At 40.9% G+C, this 20497-nt stretch overlaps 1 protein-coding gene across 3 annotated transcripts in view; it reads right to left on the bottom strand.

The window, feature by feature from the left end:
• SLX4IP (SLX4 interacting protein) overlaps window positions 1–20497 on the bottom strand; it is a 192495-nt gene that overhangs the window by 50399 nt on the left and 121599 nt on the right. For 2 of the 3 annotated variants that reach the window (XM_063802675.1, XM_001169452.7), the window contains one exon: window positions 16785–16905. In XM_063802675.1, coding sequence (XP_063658745.1) covers window positions 16785–16905 — 121 coding nt within the window. Of the gene's footprint in view, window positions 1–16784; window positions 16906–20181; window positions 20280–20497 lie in introns of those variants that run through there. The other variant, XM_054674486.2, reaches the window with a different exon arrangement.

Raw genomic sequence — 20497 nt, 5'->3', positions numbered from 1 at the left:
TTCTCCTGCCTCAGCCTCCTGAGCAGCTAGGACTAGAGGTACGTGCTGCCACACCCACCTAATTTATTTTTATGTTTTTTTGTAGAGACAGAACCTTGTTATGTTGCCCAGGTGGATCTTGAACTTCTGGTCTCAAGCAATCCTCCTGCCTTGGTCTCCAAAGTGTTGGGATTAAAAGGGTGAGCCATCATGACAGGCCTTATTGTTATCTTTTAGTTCATTAGAATACTATATAGTACTACAGCCTTCCTAAGTTTACTCAGCCTAATTTTCACTTTTATAAAAAGCTAGAGGAAAAAAAGATTGAATAAGCTAAAAATGAAGGGGGGAAAGCATGAAAAACCCTCATTATAAGGGCATTATTTATAAATTCTGTACACTTTTGTTATGAAAACACTAGTATTTTACTAAAATAAGGGTAAACTTAAACAATACAAAAATCTCAGTCTTCTAGAAGTTCACACTACCTTGAAGGGCAACCAAGAAGCTGTTTTATTTTGAAATATATCTAATAAGGATTTGTTAAGTTTTTAAAAAATATTTTCTATTTAAGTGAAGCTTTTGCAAATCATTCTTGTAAATAATGAGAATTTCTTCCCCGCAGAGGAATACTTTCTACTTCAGTGTTTCTAAGAATACACAGGGTTAAAACCGTGTAAAATATATTTTCTCACAGTTGGGGGAGAAAAAAAACACCGCAAATAGGAAACCAGACAGCTAGGGGGGTCAAAACACTACACTTCCAGGTCAGACTTCTGGTTGCAATTAAGTAAAATTCCTGAAAATATTTGTAAGGAAATCATATTTTTGGTGTCCCCTTTCAGGTCTTATAACTTTTATTTTCTTTAGCAGCAACTTATATTGTGGGTATATACTTATCTATTCATTCATTAAATATACACACACAAACACACAAATATACACATTTATTTGGACACATACATTAATCTATGACCCAGAATTGAAATTCAATCTTGGCCTAAAACTTAAAACTAGCATCTTTTCCAGGCATTCATTTTTTATGCGTGAGATCATGTGGAGTTAGTTTTGTTTTTGCTTAATGTAGGCATGGATAATTTTCTCAAGACATTTCACAAAACAGATCAGGCCAAGTTTCCCATTAGGTTATGTGGTTCATGATCAAATAATTAAAATAAATGTGAATCTGATTGGAGTTTATGCTCTAAGTAATACGGGCATTGTGGTACAACAACAAATATAAACAAGCTATACAATTAGGTGTACCTGAACAGTTATTCACCATGCCTCTACTCAACTCCCTGGGAACAGCCCAGGGATTCTTAATGCTTCACAAATAAGCACCTCACTCTGAATCTGTGGCAAATTCACTTAGAGACAGTATAAATGTCTATCGTACCAAAGGGAGTCAATTCCCCTGCCCAGTTTACAGAAGTTATTATAATGAATATAAAATTATTTCGATCATGAACAACTGAAGTGGTTAACTAAAATATTTAGTAACCATAAAACTTCACAATTTTAGGTTATCCACTTTTATTCTAAGTAATTAGAATAATTAGGGCGTCATGTTAGGGAATTTGAAAATGAAAGCTCTCTTGTTTTTAATCACCACTTGGGTTAGAATCCCCCAAATTTCCAAGATATTCAGGTAGCAAATCACGGTCCCAATGTGTTAAGACCACAGTGTACTATCCTAAACAAGGCCTCTTCACTCATCCTTCAAACACTTCAAAATCAAAGGGCTCTTACTGATATTTAGTCTGTAAGATAACTAGTATCCATTTTCTCTTTCAAGCTTCCTTATGGGTGTTAATATTAGGAATGTGAAACTCAATTACTAGAAATTTGAAAATCCGGGCATTATGATGGGAGGTCCTGGCCAAAGGAAAAAAAAAAATTAAAAGGAACAGACAAGCTGGTGAATGCTACAAGTACTTCCTAGATAAGAGAAGGCTTTTCATTGCTAAGGTGTAATGAACCTGAAATTCTTGAGAAACAAACAGTACATGCTAAGGTAAACAGTTCCCACTATACCTTGTCATCCTACATATTAAAAATATGTATGCTACTCCTATGAGAAGCGGCCACTGTTATATTGGGGGTGGGGGGTAGGGAGAGATTTCCTGATTATTATTATCTGTCAAACACAGGAGAAGTTGCTGCCTTCTAAGATTTCACCTGGAATGTGTCAAAGGAAAGTACAGCCTTGTAGGGGTCTCACTGTCTCCCTGTATGCCCCAGCCCTCACCCCAATACATTATTACCCAATGCTATGTGGCAGCTAAACCGTTCAGACAATATAAAACCAGTGCCCCAGGTACTATGTTCCCAACATGCTGGAATAAATGACTTTCACTGGGTCGGGACTGTTCTCCTCTGCTGGGTAAAATGGAACTACAGGCCTCCCATCCAGTTGTCATCGTTAGAAATACTGTGACCGAACAGATCACCAAAAGAAAGGTTTTTAATCTCACCCCACATCAATTTAAGGGCAAGTGATTTTCCTTCCTATTACTTTTCCTCCTACTCCTAGTGGGGCAGGAGTGCCAACCAGTTCTACCTGACCCCAGTGGGGACCTGTCTTTGGAATATGTAGTAGTAAGTCATCAGTCTTCATGGAGCTAATGAGAGGGCAGGGCTCTGAGCTAACTGGAACAACTCATTAAAAAAGTCTTGCGGTCGGGCACGGTGGCTCATGCCTGTAATCCCAGCACTTTTGGAGGCCAAGGCGGGTGGATCACCTGAGGTCAGGAGTTCGAGACCAGCCTGGCTAACATGGAGAAACCCCGTCTCTACTAAAAATACAAAAATTAGCTGGGCGTGGTGGCACGTGCCTGTAATCGCAGCTACTTAAGAGGCTGAGGCAGGAGAATCACTTGAACCTGGGAGGCGGTGGTTACAGTGAGCTGAGATTGCACCACTCCAGCCTGGGCAACAAGAGTGAAACTCCATCTAAGAAAAAAAGTCTTGGAAAGTAGCATTTGGTAACAGAGATCTTTCTAGAATCTAAGAGTCCTGGGGTATTTGGTAGAGCTGTTGTGAGCTTTCCAGTTCCCAGATATGCCGAAAGTCTGGCTGTAAATGTGAACAAGCCCAAGCAGATGCAAAAGTAATACTGGAGTTGTGTCACCATAAAAGCTCCATCAGAACTGGCATTGTAATTTGAAGCAGAACAAAGGCAATATGAACTTTGTTTTATGATGGAAAAATTGTCTTTCTGATGTGTGGGGTAGTGGGTTCAGATAGGTGAGGTGGGAGAGAAAGAAGCAGTATGTTCACAGCAGGCCAACAGGATCGTTCTAATAAGGTTTATACTTACATGGGAAAGGTCTTGTAATGGTTCAAATTGAAGTTTGACAACCTCTGGTCAAAACAATTCTAACCTTTCTGGAAGATTTGTACATCACGTTTTTTTGAATTTTAATTTCTTGTAAAAATTAAAAGTAGACAAAAGTATCAGTCACTGCAACTCTGGCAATGTCCATAACAGGTGATGATAACAAGTGGAAACATTACCCTTGAAAGTTTAGAAATTTTGTTTACTTTCCATTTACTGTAATAAGTGGTTAGAGAAGTTTCCCCAGTTTTTGAGAAAGCAAAGCATTTTGTGTTGTCATTGGTGCTTTAGCACACTTTTGGTAAAAAGTATAAAACTTCAAGTTTTACAAATTACCCATTCCTGAAAAAATAATCTTTGTTGAAATTGCAGCACATTCACCAGACAACTTATTGGCATTTGCTTTCTCATTACTGCCCTTTCAAGCTTTACATGTGTGGATAAAAGCCTATAAAATGTTTTGATTGAGTACATTATGGGAAGAAATGTAAATAATAACCAAAGCTATTTAAACATTTGTAAAAAGAAAACACGTTTCCACAGTGCTTTATGAGAGATCTAGGGAAATCCACTTCTATTTGTAAAGGGCTGTGAATAGAAAAAATACAATGTCTAAACAGTGAAAATATTTAATAGAACAGCAGACAACTGAAAATGTGCTGTGCAGTTTTACTGTTTCTAAAACCACATGAGTGACTATTTCTTCCCCTCTTAGTCCTCCTCCATGTCTGCTGTGGAAGTCAGAGAACTACCTAGCTTGCTCTGTGACTGCGGTACAGTTCCATTCCTACTGTGCATGGGTGTGCACAATAGGAGCACATTCTAACTGCCCATTGTAATAACTGACTCACATAAAAAATGACTCTTAAAAATAGAATTACTTGTCAAGGGCCTATGTTTATTCAGGGATCACAGTGGTTGGATGTACAGTACTTGTTATTTTGTTGTTAATGTGTGAGAAAAACACTGACTGAAGGGAAGTCTATGGATGGTGTTTTAGAGCAAGTTTTCATTGTCCTCTGAAAATGCATGAAGGTTTGTATGGAGGAAGGGCTGGGCTCTCAAAAGGGAAAAAGTATTTCACTTCTGAAATTTATTTTAAATAGGAAAAGGCCCTGTTTTCAAAGGGCTGGGAAAATAAATACAAAACAAAACACCACATACACAAATTTGCACTCCCGGGGATGCCGGGGAGAATGGCTCACAATGAGCCTGTGTCTGAAGAGCAAGGAGAAAGCTTTTTTTGGCAGGTATCATGCATCGGGTGTTGGGGAAAGTTGAGGAACATTTCTCAGACAGAGGAAAGAATAGGAAAAACTTGCTTGTTTTGGCAATTCTTGTCTTTTTCTTTTTCGCCTCTTGTCGTGTGAACACACACTGATTCCCCAACATGGTGGTAATGTGCCCCACCACAGAATGCTGCTTGGGAGGTGAGTGTTGACGAAGAGAGAGAACACCTTGGTAATTCGTCCTTGAATGTTCACCAAAGATACCTCGGATGCCACAGAAGGGTGAGCAGAGGGCTAGGTACTTTGGCTACAGATATAAGCTAAGATTTTAGAGAAGCATTCAGCTTAGAAGAAATGCCAAAAAGCAGGCCACTGCAGACAGAAACCACAGTACCCAGGAAAATTTAATTTATTTTATGGCATTTTCCAAAGGACTGGGTTTCTTAAATGTTAACTACAAGAAAAGGTTATACAGAATAGAATAATAGGCAGTAAAAAAAAATTTACTGTTACTGTTCCACAAACAGAAAAATGCCCTGAACCCTATTTAGACAAAATGCATTGAGGCAAGTGCTTACAGCTGGAAGATGAGCTCTGTTTGGGGGTCTATTTCTCCCTTTCCATCTCATGATCAGAGAATAGAGAATATAAACTTTAAACCAAGATACCCACATGGTAATTCAAGCAGAATACTGCTCCTAGTTAATTTAAAGACAGATGTGTTTTTATGATTAGAGGAAAATTGTATTTTAAAAAAACCACATAAACATACAATACTCTCCTTAATAGGGATACCAAAGCAATGAGGACAAACCCGGTATCAGACAGTGGAGTTTTCATGTGGCCTCTGACACTTCCTAGCTAGTATCTGATCTTTGGGCAAGTTACTTGAACTACAAATCTGGCTCTCATCTGTAGAGAAAGGGTTCTAAAGCTTAGGAATGGTTAAAACAAGGGCTAAGAAGGCTGGCTAGAAAGGACTGTCTCAGGGATCTGCCATGGGTAGGTGTAAGATCTAACCCAGAGCCAGCATCTGAGGGGTGGACGCTCGGTAAGGTACCTGGGCAGGATAGTAATACTAACGAAGACCTAGGGTGGGGTGGGGCTGAAGGGAAGGTATTTCCTGTCCCTGGAGTCAGAAGATGTTGCAGCCTAATCTTACACTGGGGTAAGTTGTGGTTTTGACTTTCTGAAAACCAGATGAGAAAAGCTATTCAATAATTCGTAATTCACAGGCCACTTTCATCTCTGCATTTTGTGTAAGGGGCAAGAGATGTTGCAATGGAAACATGCTGTAAAGTTTCGGCAAAGAAAATGGGACCTGTGAGCCGTAACAATTCATTTATTTCTCCCAACACTTGTGCTCTGACAGGCTCTGCAGTGGGTGCTGAACAGGACAAGACTCCTGTCCTCAATGAAACTGAAGCCTATCTGTGAGGCAGGGAAGCAACCGGAACAATGAGTGCTGCTACACCAGAGGGTGAGCAGGGAGAGAGGAAGGGAAGTGCTCTTGAGAGAGAAGCTACACAGAATCAGATAAGCCTCCTTGGAGGGGGTGATACCTGAGCACAGGCTGGAGGATGAGGAGGGCACACACAGGGGAGCAGAAGCAGTGTGTGCAGAAGCCCAGGGTGAGACAGCACCACACTCTGGGGATGGAGTTAGGGGAGAGTGACAAGCTGATCAATGACCATGGGCACTCTCTGGGTTTGCTGGCCAAGGCCATTTAGGAATAATGACTCCTAGTCCCTGGGGAGAGAGGATCCTCCTGAACTCAGCCGACTGCAGGTCTAGCTGGAAGACTGCAAAAGCCTCCAGGTCCTGGGCAGCTGGCTTGTCCAGCATACTCCTAAGCAGCCAGACTGCTCGGTGCCCGAACCTGGGACTCAAATGTTTGCCACCCCCAACTCCACAAGGTCACTTTTATGCTGCCCAATAAAAAAGGGTGATGCAGGCCAGGCATGGAGGCTCACGTCTGTAATCCCAACACTTTCGGAGGCTGAGGCAGGAGGATCACTTAAGCCCAGGAGTTCTAGACCAGTCTGGCCAACATCGTGAGACTCCATCTCTGCAAAATTTTTTTTAAAAAATAGCCAGATATGGTGATACACACCTGTGGTCCCAGCTACTCTGGAGGCTGAGGTGGGAGAATCACTTGAACCCAGGTGGTTGAGGCTGCCGTGAGCCACGATTGTTCCACTGCACTCTGGCCTGGGCAACAGAGCAAGACCCTGTCTCAAAACACAAGTGTGCATGTGGCTGGGCGTGGTGGCTCACGCCTGTAATCCCAGCACTTTGGAAGGCCAAGGCGGGTGGGTCACTTGAGGTCAGGAGTTCCAGACCAGCCTGACCAACATGGCGAAAACCTGTCTCTACTAAAAATACAAAAATTAGCTCAGCGTGGTGGCAGGCGCCTGTAATCCCAGCTACTTGGGAGGCTGAGGCAGGAGAATCACTTGAACCTGGGAGGCGGAGGTTGCAATGAGCTGAGATCGTACCACTGCACTCCAGCCTGGGCAAAGAAGCAAGACTCCGCCTCAAAAAAAAGAAAAAAAAAAAAGAGTGTATGTGTGTGATACATAGGAGCATACCTTGGTACATGATGCCCAGAGAGTACATGATCTGTCTGCATGCCGATCTGTGTGACAATACCAGCCTGTGCCCGGTGATCCCCCTGCATTCCCCAGAACTATCTGCAAAGTGGTATGTGGCTTAACATGAGAAAGACATGCTACCAAGGCCACTCCTGAGTGGATAGCCACCTTGTGGGTGAGGGATGTCCCCCAGGGAGTAAGAGTTAGCTGCTGAGAGAGTTAACAGTTGGAACAGATATGATGTCTGCACAGTACCAAAGCTCAAGAGTAAAGGTGGGGCAGTTGGTAACTGGGTGAGTAGAAATTTGTAGTCAATTTAAGCACATGGCTGGACAAGTCACTTGGTCTACTGGAGGGCCATGATCCAGTGGTGACCTTGGTCAGAACCCTTTCAGAGTGGTGCACCCCAGAGCTGTCTCTGGCTTACCAGTTAATTGATTATGTCCATACCTCCAAATAAGACGGAGAACATACTTAGACTCTACTTAAACTGTATGTTATGGGGTGAGCTGTGCACCTCTCCCTGCAAATTCATATGTTGAAGTGCTAACTCCCAGTACCTCAGGATGTGACTATATTTGGAGATTAGGTCTTTAAGGAGGTAATTAAATTAAAATGAGGTCATCAGGATGGGGCCTAATCCAATGTAACTGGCATCCTCATAAGAAGAGACAAAGACATTTATAGTGGAAAATTATGTGAAGACAAAGGGAGAGGACGGCCATCGACAAGCCAAGGAGAGAGGCCTCAGAAGAGACTAACTTGCCAATACTTTAATCTCAGACTTCTAGATAAGAAGAGACACAGGCATTTACAGAGGAAAACTCATGTGAAGACAAGGGAGGAGACAGCCATCAACAAGCAAAGGAGAGAGGCCTCAGAAGAAACTAACCTTGATCTTACACTTCTAGTCTTTAGACTTTGAGAACAAATAAATTTCTGTTAGTTAAGCCACTCGGCCTGTGGTATGTTATGGCAGCCCTAGCAAACCAATACACTGTATAACAGGAAAAAAAAAATCTAGATCTGGGTCGGGCGCAGTGGCTCATGCCTGTAATCTCGGCACTTTGGGAGGCCGAAGGGGGTGGATCACCAGCCTGGCCAACATGGTGAAACCCCATCTCTACTAAAAATATAAAAATTAGCTGGGTGTGGTGGCACGCACCTGTAATCCCAGCTACTTGGGAGGCTGAGGCAGGAGAATCGCTTGAACCTGGGAGGCAGAGGTTGCAGTGAGCTGAGATCGTGCCATTGCACTCCAGCCTGGGCAACAAGAGTGAAACTCAGTCTCAAATTAAAAAAAAAAAAAAATCTAGATCTGGTGCACAGGGACCTGACTTGCCACCTGGCCAGTCTCCAGATTTGGGTCAGTACACGGACTTATTTTCTCCTCGAAAGGAGAGCCAGGCAGTCCTCAAGTAAGGACCCTTCAATAACGTTACAAGTGCATCCTTTAAATCTTCCACGTGGGATCAACAGAGATTACTAAGGTATTTGCACATGGGAAAAAGAGAAATATTCGAACTTTTGAGGAGGATTAGGCATTGGCTCTGAGATAATTCTTGGGTTCCTGATTATTGCTGTGATCCACCAGAGGGTGACATCTAGAAATGTGGCTTAAATTCATCTCACGAAGGGCACAGCATGACTGTAAAAATCTGCAGTTGTCTTCCCAGTTGCTGAGTGTATCCTTGGGATAGGTTTATTCTGCAACTGACAGAATCCACAGTTGGAATTCATGTTTCAGGGGGTGAGAACTATTACAGTAATTATGGGCTAGGTGAAAGTTTCTGGAACTTCTCCCATCCCACCAAAATTGTAAACTAAAATCAGTATTAATCCCTAGGAGATCAAAGAGATCTGCCGCCATGAGAAACCCGAAACATCCATGAGCATCTTTCATATGGTCTTATCTCACTTTCCTCTTTGGTAAAGCAGAACACAGATGAGTCTTACAGAATGATGGAAGGTTAATATAAGTTTAATTAGCCAGAGATTCTTCCAGAGGAGATCTCTCAGCTGGAGAACTACAGCACCTAGCATCAGTACTACAGAGGCGGCAAAATCTGTTTTTTTCTATCTCAGTGAACAGCGAACACAGAAGCAGGTTTCTATCTACTGGCAGAGAAAGTCACGCAGCTTCACTGTTTTGCCTCATTGCTCTGTTGACATTCTGCTTCCGTGACACTACTGAATCTACAGGGAACTTCATTATCTCACTATCTTGCAGGACATTGTTCTGGTCTACCACACCAAAGGCATTATGATAGGACTTACACAGCACAAGGTGGCGTGTATTCTAGCTGTCATGCTAAGACACAGGCATGTCAGATGGTGACAGATAAAGCCTTTCAAAATACAGTTTCTGAATGTACAATGGCCTGGTGCACAGGAAAAAGCTCATCTAAAAGGAAAGTCAAGTTTTTTACACCTTGTACCCCTTACTACTAAGAAATAGGCACAAACATCAATGAGTATGTCTGTGTGTTTCTCTGACCAATATGAGAGACCTGAAAAGGCAATAGCTTCACTCGTCAGTTATGAACAGATAAAAATTTGTGCCTAATCAGTGGCACTGCCCAATGGGATGGTACTAGCCAGAAGTGAATGAATGTGATGATATAACCTCACTCAGGGTGGAAAAGAAAAATCTGTCCAGTGAGCAGACTGTTGAGTGGTATATTTTGGGTCTATGTGGCCTATAAGGAGAGATGGCCTGAGAAACAAATATATACTGATTCACTGGCAGTGGTTAATAGTTTGAAGAGAGGGTCATCAAGAACTGGTGACATAAACATTTGGGGAAAAGTTATATAGAGTGTGAGAATATTTATATATTTTGTGAAAGTTCTCCAAAGAGCCCTGTCTTAGTCTATTGTGTTGCTAAAACAAAATACCACAAACTAGAATAAAGAATAGACATTTACGTTCTCACAGTTGTGGAGGATGGGAAGTCCAAGATCAAGGCACCAGCAGGTCTGGCGAGAGTCTGATCTCTGTTTCCAAGATGGTGCCTTGAACACTGAGTCCTCCAGAGGGAAGGAATGCTGTATCCTCACACGGCAGAAGGAGGAAGGGCAAAAAGGGACAAACTCCCTCCATCAAGCCCTTTTAAAACAACATTAAACTATTTATGAAGGCTCTGCCTTCATATGCAAATACTTTCCCCACCTTCTAACACTATTGCATTGGGGACCATTTCCAATGTGTGAATTTTGGGGGATACTTCACACCACAGCAAGCCCCATTCAGGAGAGGTTCTTATAATGAGTAAGACAAGGTGACATACCCCATGGATGCTGGCTGGCCTCTTTCCCTAGCTGCCAAAGTACCTGCTCAAAGGGCTCATAAGCAATGTGGCCATGGAGGCATGGATGAATGTTCTGCTAGGGCTCAACACAGACTTAACCTAACCAAGACTGAGCTCTGCCAAATGCCCAATTTGCCAGCAATAGCAATTAATCTGAGCCTTCCCACCAACTCTCATTTCATAGGGAGATAGGCCAGTGATGGTGGGTAGATGACATTTGACCTCTTTCATCACAGAGGAGCCAATGCCTTATCTTCACTAAAATGGAGCTTTCTTCTGGATTTGGATGTGCCCTGTATGCCTGCCATGTTTCTGCCAGCCACATCATCCATAGACTTCAGGAAGGCCTCACTTGCCATCACCACCACTGCGATTCTGACAAAGCAGCTCATTTTACAGGAAACAAAATAAGACAGTAGGCTTGTAAAATTCAATGGTCTTACAAACAATCAAGCACAGCTCAACTGCAGCTGGCCTTACTCAATGGTGGAAAGGTCTATTGAAAACTCAGTTGTGATGCAAATTATGAGGCAGGACCTTGTAGAACTGGAGTAAGGTCCTAAGGGATGCAATATAGGCTCCGACCAGCAGAACAATATGTGCTACCTTGGCCAGATACATGGTTCCTGGAACGAAGGTCTGGAAAAGGGAGGTGACCACCTCAGCAAACGTTTACGTTCCATCTCCATGACTCTGCTTCCTTAGTACTCAAAGGATGATTATAACACAGATGATAACAATGAATCGGGCTGAAAGTTCAAAGTACCATGTGACTGTTTCAGCCTCTTTATGGCACTATACAAACAGGCCAAAGGGGAGTTGAAATGCTGGCTCATGATGAGATGAATGGAGGGAGAGAGGTATATAGACAAAAAAAAAAAAAAAAAATGTAATCAGTTCTACCTGGTGAAACATACCCAGTGCTAAAAGTTAACTAAAACAATGGCAATCTCATCAAGGCAGGACAACTGGCAGCTCAAATCCTGGGGGAATGAAGGTAAAGAATGCTAATCAGATGAGTTACAGGCGAAGAACACAGGGAATACAAAATAAATAGAGGAGGGAAGATACAAACATCAACTACTTATTTCACAGTTACAGAAATTAGAATGGTAGCATCTACCTACCTCACTGTCCTTTGCTGCATCATGTATTTATTTATACATCAGTTACTTTTTTGGCTGTTTCCCTACTATTTTATTTAAGGTTTGTTGGCAGTAGTTCACTTCATTATTTAGTTGAAAAGTTAACAAATATGGGCTGGGAATGAACTAGAAGGGGAGTAAACATCACTTAGAAGTCCTGGACTTGGAGCTGGGACTTGAGACTCTGGGTCATCTCTTTTGAAGGATATGTGGTGAGCACATTTCCTTTGTAGTTGGGAAAGTCAGGCTGTTAGGCAATAGCTTGTCATTACTGATTAGAAGCTCATGGAAGAAGGAAGCCAAGAGGAAAGTTATTAGTGGATATTTGTAACTTGTGTCCACCCACTCAAAATTGTTGACCATCATCCTATGTTTTGATGACTTTCCACATTTTATAAGTGTCACTTTCCCAAGGTAAAAGCCAAACATTTTGCCTCCCCTGACTCACTTGTAACTAGGAGACAGCCATGAAATCTAGTTTTGCCTTGTGGTGGACTCAAAAGGGAAAAAACAGCACAAGGCTGTGGCCACAGGCCGGGCAGTCAGTCTCTGCAGGGTGGGGCAGAGGATGATGCTCGGCAAAGCTTCTGATACGTGGTCCTAAGCATCACAGGGAGCATGTCTCAAAGCTGTCCCCGACTCATGGCTGAGGCTGTTTTGCGTAGCTTCACAACAGGGCTCTCCAGCACTCCCCGAGATCCTATGAGCTATCTAATATCTTTAATCAACTTCTTCTCTGCTTAAGAGCCAGACCCACTCTGGCTAGTCTCAAGCAGAGAAAAAGTGAAATAAAGAATGTCAGGCAACTAAGGTTCCTGACCACAGAGGGTTTCAAGCTGGGAGCTATCACATTTTTGCCTTCAAAAGGCCACTCTGGCAGCAGAGGTGTGGATGAATTAAGAGGAAAATCACAGGCTGTGGCATTAATTTAAGAGCTGATCAAGATGGGCCTTGACCAAGGGAGTGACAAAAGGAAAAAAAAAATTAGGAGGGAAAAGGCAAAAACCACAAACCTAAACTATAAATATGCAGTTCTGTCAGTAAACACAAAAACACACAGATAAATAAAAATCAAAAAGCACAATATCTCCTTTTTTGATTTTTGGCCTGTCAGTCTGGCAAATATTAAAAACATTGGTAATACCCAATATTGGCAAGGTTAAGAGGAAACAATATTAGTGAGGCAGAATTGACGGGAATTGACAGTCAAGTCTTTAAAAAGCCTTATACCATTAATTTTTACTGATACTGAAATAAATTTTCAGTAACTCTTAAAAACAATGAGGCTATTGGCAATGTCTGTACTATGCTGTTCTTTGACCAAGTTTGTGAGTAATTTTCATACTCCTTTATATCATATAATTGGAAAAATAGCCTCCAAGTCATTTATGCAAATTGTTTATAAAGAAATCTCAAAGCATAAAAAATATTAATATTATTATAGCAATGAGCAAAGTCACCAGCCTAGAGACTTCAGCTTATCCAGAGTTGTATATTAAGTATATATACCCAAGTTGAGGCATATTCCAATATATGGATCTGGAAATGTAACAAAAGGTAAGGAACTCATGCAAATGAGAGAAGATATCCAATTTACACAAAAGCATAAACAATCCACATTCATCCAAACTACCTACACAGAAACAACAACTCTATTTTCAGGGAACATGAGACATAGAACTGAAGACTGAGGAGGAAATAGGCATGGCTTTTTGGTTAGTGGTTTTGAACTTGGTTTTGAAACAGGCTTAAAAGACTATAGGATCAGCTGAAAACAGGCAGTTAGATAAATGTATAGAGAGATGTTTTTGGCACTGATGACAAAGTAAAAGCATGAATCAATTTCTGTTTTTAGTGACGCTGTTAATAAACAATATAAGACAGTGGTATAACATAGCGTGTCCCTCTTGTCCCTGCAGGTGTCTAGATCTACACAGCCTAGAACAAAATGAACCTCTGTCATCAGTGAAAATCAATCCTGTGGTCGAGCTGGGTCCACAATGCTCATACCTTTTAGAAATTGACAGTTTAGCAAGAGTCTAAGCATTTATTAACCAATCCCTACCAAAATACCAATGACATTCTTCACAGAAATAGAAGAAAGTAACACTATAATTTGTATGGAACCACAAAAGACCCAAATAGCCAAAGCAACTGTGAGCAAAAGAACAAAGCTGGAAACATCATACTACCTGATTTCAAAATATACTACAAAGCTATAGTAACCACAACAGCATGGTATGGTTATAAAAACAGACACATAGAGCAATGGAACAGAATAGAGAACCCAGAAATAGGTTCATTTATTTAGAGCCAACTGATTTTTAACAAAGGTGCCAAGAACCATATTAGGGGAAAGGACACTTTCTTTAATAAATGCTGCTGGGAAAACCGGATATCCATATGCAGAAGAATGAAACTGGGCCCTTATCTCTCACTGGATACAAAAATCAACTCAAAATGAATTAAAGACTTGAATTTAAGACCCAAAAACTAAAAGACTACTAGAAGAAAACCCAGGGGAAACTCTTCAAGACATTGGTCTAGGCAAGGATTTTATGAATCAGACTTCAAAAGCACAAGCAATAAAAACAAAAATAGAAAAATGGGACTATATCAAACTAAAAATCTTCTATACAGCAAAGGAAACAATCAACAGCATGAAGAGACAACCTGTAGAATGGAAGACAGTATTTGCAAACTATTAATCTGACAAGGGACTAATGTCCATAATATACAAAGAACTCAAATAACTCAATAGCAAATAAGCGAATCTGATTTTAAAATGTGCAAAGGATTTGAATATTTCTCAAAGGAAGACATACCCATGGCCAACAAGTATATGAAACATTGCTGAACGTTATTAATCATCAGGGAAATGCAAATCAAAACCACAATGAGATATCTCACCGCAGTTAGGATGGCTATTATCAAAAAGACAAAAACTAACAAGTGCTGGCAAGGATGTGAAGAAAAAGGAACTCATATACATGATTCACGGGAATTTAAATTAGTACAACCATTATGGAGAACAATTTGGAGGTTCCTCAAAAATCTACAAATAGAATTACCATATGACCCACCAATCTCCCCACTAGGTATTTTAACAAAAGAAGAAAATCAGTATATTGAAGAGATCTGTACCCCCTTGCTTACTGCAGTGCTACTCACAATAGCTAAGATAACGGAATCAATCTAAATGTTCATCACCAGATGAATGGATAAAGAAAATGTGCTGTATGTATACACAATGGAATACTATTCAGCAATATATACAAAAAATAAATAAAATAAAATCTGTCATTCATGGTGATATGGGAGAGGGGCAAGGAAGTGCTGGGTAGAGAAGGGCAGGGTCCCTGATGAGGGCTCCACCCTTGGGCCTGTGCCCACAGACCTAGGTGAGGACAGGCACTCCTGTTTTCACGCCCAAATGTTGTATTTTCCAAGACCACCATGGCCCACCACGCCCATCTTGTGCCTATAAAACCCCCCGAGACCCTAGCGGGCACACACACAGGCGGCTGGACATCAAGAGGAGCAGAGGAACGGAAGAAGTTGTTCTGAGAGGCACCAGCAGATTCCGGCAGGCCATCGACAGCGGGATAACGTGAAATTCTGCCGGGGGCAGTCGGAGAGTCCGGCAGCTGGGCGGCCCAACTCCAGGGGAAGACCACCTTCCCACTAGATCCCCCTTCTGGCCTCTCCATTCACCTCGCGGACAGCCACCTCCACTCAGTAAAATCTTGCACCCATTCTCCAAGCCCACGTGTGATCCAGTATTTCCGGTACACCAAGGCAAGAACCCGGGATACAGAAAGCCCTCTGTCCTTGAGATAAGGCAGAGGGCCTAATTGAGTAGATTAACACAACCCGCCTGCAGACTGAAAAAGCACATTGTAATACACGCCCACTGGGGCTTGAGGAGCTGTAAACACTCAACCCTAGACGCTGCTGCAGGGTTGGAGCCCATGCTTCCTATGAACTGCCCGTCTGTATGTTCCCCTAAGGGTTGAGCCGCAGGGCACCGATGACACATCCCCATCCCATGTCCTGTTTCAGGGATAAGGTATCTTTTCCTGTTTCAATAGCAACACGGATGAGCCCAAAGGAAATTAAGTGAAGTAAGTCCGGCACACATACACGATGGAATACTACTCAGCCATAAAAAGGAATGAATTAATGGCATTCTCAGCAACCTGGATGGGACTTGAGACTATTATTCTAAGTGAAGTAATTCAGGAATGGCAAGCCAAACTCGTAAGTGGGAGCTAAACTATGACGATGCAAAGGCATTAAGAATGGCACAATAGACTTTGGGGACTCAGAGAGAAAGGCGGGGAAGGGGGTGAGGGATAAAAGACTACAAATCGGGTTTAGTGTATACTGCTTGGGTGATGGGTGCACCAAAATCTTACAAATCACCACTTAAGAACTTACTACTATAACCAAAAAAAAAAGAAAAAAGAAAAATAGATATATAGACATATTAAAATTTGATGATGTAATCAGAAAATAAGAAAATAAAATATCACATGTTCTCACTCATATGTAGAAGCTATTTATAAAAAAAAAATTGAGCTCATACAATCAGAGTTGTGAGTATTAGAAGACTAGGAAGGATGGGGAAGGGAAGGATAGGAAGAGGTTAGCTAATGGATATAAGATTACCACTAGAGTAAGTTCTAGTGTTCTATAGCACTATAGGGTAAATATGGTTAACATTAATTTATTGTATATTTTTTAAAAAAACAGAAGTGAGGATTTTAAATGCTCACAACACAAAGAAATGATAAATGCTCAGGTGATAGATATGCTAATTACTCTAATTTGAAAATTACACGTTGTATACATGTATCAAAATATCACTCTGTCTCCTATGAATGTGTACAATTATTACGTCTACTAAAAATAAAAAAACCTTAAAAATAAAAAACAATCCTTTAAAGAATTTACAGTTTCCGTAGGAATGTTTTATTTGCTATTTTTATACATTTTGCCTACCATCAAAAGTCCTGAGGGCTCTTCAGTTAATTTTCTTTACCCAAACAAAGTATCTTCATTAGGACATATTTTTAAAATGTATCACTATACTAACATGACAGTCAGAGTCAAACATAATTGCCATCTCTACGGAGCAGAAATTCTATTTATTTTTTGTCCAAAATCAAAGTGCTCTGTGCCTACCTTTTAAGGACAAGGGATTGGATCTTGTGAATTCTGCATTTGATGGCCTGTGCTGTTTGCGAACTTCCAAGTACTCCTGAACTCTTGAATCAATGGTTTCTTTTAACAGTAAACAGACTTCCTAAAGCAAATAAAAAATTAGATATAACCTTCAAATTTAATGCAAAAAAATTAACATGATATATATTAAAAAGTCAACAATGAACATTTCATTTCATTTTGCTTTTTAATTTAGCTGTGAATGTTGAAAGGAATGTCATATGTGCTCATGAATAACACCGCAAATTTAAATTTGCTACTGAAGTTTGCTCGAAACCATGATGTTGGCTCACTGTGTGATCTGGGAAAGTCATTTCATTTCTTTCTGCCTCAGTTTCATATTTCTAAAAGAAAGATAAAAATATTTCAGTGTAAACATCAGGGCAAGGAGGTAATAAGTATGGTAAAGAATGCTTTCATGTAAGTATCAATCAGTTGTACTGTGACAAATAGAAGAAATAAGTCAAGAAGAGCCAACACTGGCTGGCATCAAGGGCCCCAGGGAAACACCCAGTGTGGCCAGGGGACTGTAGACAGGGATGGGGCCAGGAGTAAGGGCATATTCATCCACTGCTGGTGCAACGGCATGGGGAACCCACACCACAGCCCAGTCAACAGCAAGCAGCACCCCCATGGTTTTAGGGGGCTGTTTCATGTTTATAGGCACAGTGTTGCTAGATCTTTGTTCAAAAGGAGTCAGAAACAGTAATTTTTATATAAACTATCCCATTTTTCAAACTTGGTCTAAACATTTTTAAAAATCTAAACACCATCATTCATTAGTTTCTGGTCTTGGGTTTACAAATCTACTCAAGAAGGAAACTGTTGAGCAGTGAGTTAAGCAGAGAACTGGAAATCACTAATCCTATTTTCTTCTACGCTCTTGTTGATGATACTGTATATGCCTTTGTTTTTGTAAAAACGTACTACACTCATGTACTAACAGTGAAAATAATATAATTTCTCTAAAGTAGATTAACATTTATTAGGCGACAGAAACACATGGTTTTAATTCAATTTCAGTATTCCTTATCACTAGTAAGTTTCAGGATAGGTCAATTGTTTTATTGTTTTGGTGTTATTTATAATAAAGGTAAACAAAAATTTAAGCCCAACACAATGGGAAGATACTCTTTGCAGTTGTTTCCTGCACTAACAGGAAATTGTGACCTAATGTAGAAAAAGAGAGTAAAATCATACACAAATCTAAATTTCTTAATTTAGATTAAGAACTGATGTATAAGAACTGATGATTCCTGTTTAATTCCCAAAGACTGCAGAAAACTCAGAGTTGCCCAGGTCACCTCAAACCTGTTTTGCTGGTTTCTTGCAATGTCATCTCAGGTTGATCTCTTAGAATCTTCACAAATTAAAACAACAAAATTTTTAGCTGTTCTAAAGAGCAATGATAGCAAAACTTTTCCTTTATTAAAAACACTTGTACCCCTCAAACAATATAGAAAACCCTTGATTTAACTCATGAGTGTGAGTTTCTAGATAAAATACAAACACTGGTTTCCTCTCTCCTGCTTTTCATGTTGCAGCCTAAAGATGCAGTGCCTCATGGAATACAGAGATATCCCTTTACAGTTGAGTGTTTCGGCATTGTTCACACAACAAAAAGGCAGCCTTGCCGCCTCATAGGTTTTTTTTTTTTTTTTAAACAATTAAAGAATTTTGCTTCACATGCAGAGTTCAACTATGACTGGGCTAGAAAATATGTGAAAGACATACATGGAAACAAGGATTGCTAAAATTTGGCCATAAATGCCCTATAAGGCTAAAACTAAAAATAGCATGACAAAAATAAAGCAAAGGCTCATACACACAAACTTTCTCCCTCTAGCTGTGGGGCTTTCCTTCTGTGAGTCAGTTTGACGAATGCAAGGTAGACCAAGTGCAGTGTGATAGACACCAGTAACTGACCACACCACACTTCGTGAAGCTTTCTCTTCAGAACCACAACAATGCAAGAAAAGAAAACTTCTCAGCTACCTTTGAGGGGCAGACAAGAAGAACAAGTTAAAATCAGTGCTCAAGACAGAGATGCAGAGGGCATCTCTAGGCTAACGGGCTGTGCTCGCTTCCTCGAGTTGACATATGGAACAGTTTGACTTCAACTGTTTGGGTACAAAGACTACTCGTGCTGCACTCAAAATAAACATATGTTAATACATGTAATTAGTTCTTTTTTCTAAAAAGGAACTGGATATTCTTAGGCTTTCACTGTATAAAATGACTGTTAAAATGGAATCAAATTGGTTGCTCATGAAATCCCAATCATGAGAGGATCCAAGGATAAAGAAGATGAAAGCCTGGGGACACTGAACCTAAGCTAAAGTCATAGCCTTTCTTCAACTAGCTTTTCTCCTTTCTTACGCACACACAAATGATCCCAGAGGAATTTTAACATCAGCGAATTGTTTTTTTTTTTTTCTTTTTTGAGACAGGGTCTCACTCTGCCACCCACGGTGGAGTTCAGTGGCATGATCACAACTCTCACTGTAGCCTTAACCTCCTGGGCTCAAGTGATCCCCCCACCTCAGCCTCCAGAGTAGCTGGGATTCCAGACACAAGCCACCACATCTGGCTAATTTTTATATTTTTTATAGAGATGGGGTTTCACCATGTTGCCCAGGCTGGTCTTGAACTCCTAGACTCAGGCAATCCGCCCGCCTTGGGCTCCCAAAGTGCTGGGATTACAGGTGTGTGTCACTGCACCTGGCCAATATACATTTTAAAAGGGCAAATTAAAGAAGCAGCAGCAAACCGACCATTTGGTTTTGAGAGGCAAGCTCAGCCTGCTACAGAGACCTGCCCCTTGCAGCTGCCAGTGCAGCACTGCTCTGCAGGTCCTGTCATGCACTGCGCAGCTTTGCTAAGTCATGCCCTGCTGCCCTCAAGTAGGTGCTATGAGCATCCACGCAGCTGCATGTGGCTCCTAAAAAAACAAAAACCTAGCCTCACGCTTTGGCTACGAGGTGATTCACACACCCAGGGCTTTATTTTAAAGCATTCCAAATTAACTGAATCTTGGGCAAAACGGACTCAATATTAAGAAGAAAGGTCTAAGGCCGATAAAGGTCTAAGGTGGCAAAGCCGAAAGGGAATGGAGAACAGGCCTGGAATGGTGGATTCTATAACATTGTTAATTTAAGTCAAGTCAGAAGATTTTGGGGTGAGGTCCCCTTGGGTGACTATTGGTCACTTTGGGGAAACAAGTGAACAGCTTTGAATCACAGCAACATGCGTTAGTAAGCTGGGAGTGGAATTATATGAAGGTAAGTGGCAGTAGGAGATGTTGATTGACTTGCTAAATATTTAAAAGTCCTGAAGAGAAGAGTCCACAGTTATTTACCTGAATGATAAATCCCACCATACAGAACCTTGTGCCTTCCTTTTCTCAGCTTTAGGTCACCAGGTATTCTTTGCAAAATAATGACAGCAAAGTCTTGATAATATCATCCTTTGAATGAAAATGTATTATCCTATAAAATCTTTTTTGGGGGGTGGGGATCTTTTTTCTAGTGAGCTCCAAAAGCTAATTAAAAGCAATTATCACAGAAAAGGGTGGCTTTTTGTTTTTTCACCACTGTCAATAGTTTCTTCTCCATATACTATATTTTAACAAATCTGATTTTTATGTCTCAGTCTAAAAAGCAACTGTGATAAAT

This window comes from Pan troglodytes, chromosome 21 (genome assembly GCF_028858775.2).
Source record: "Pan troglodytes isolate AG18354 chromosome 21, NHGRI_mPanTro3-v2.0_pri, whole genome shotgun sequence".
Lineage (NCBI taxonomy): Eukaryota > Metazoa > Chordata > Mammalia > Primates > Hominidae > Pan > Pan troglodytes.
Note: the sequence above shows the minus strand (reverse complement) of the source record. Positions and strands in the feature narration are given on the sequence as shown.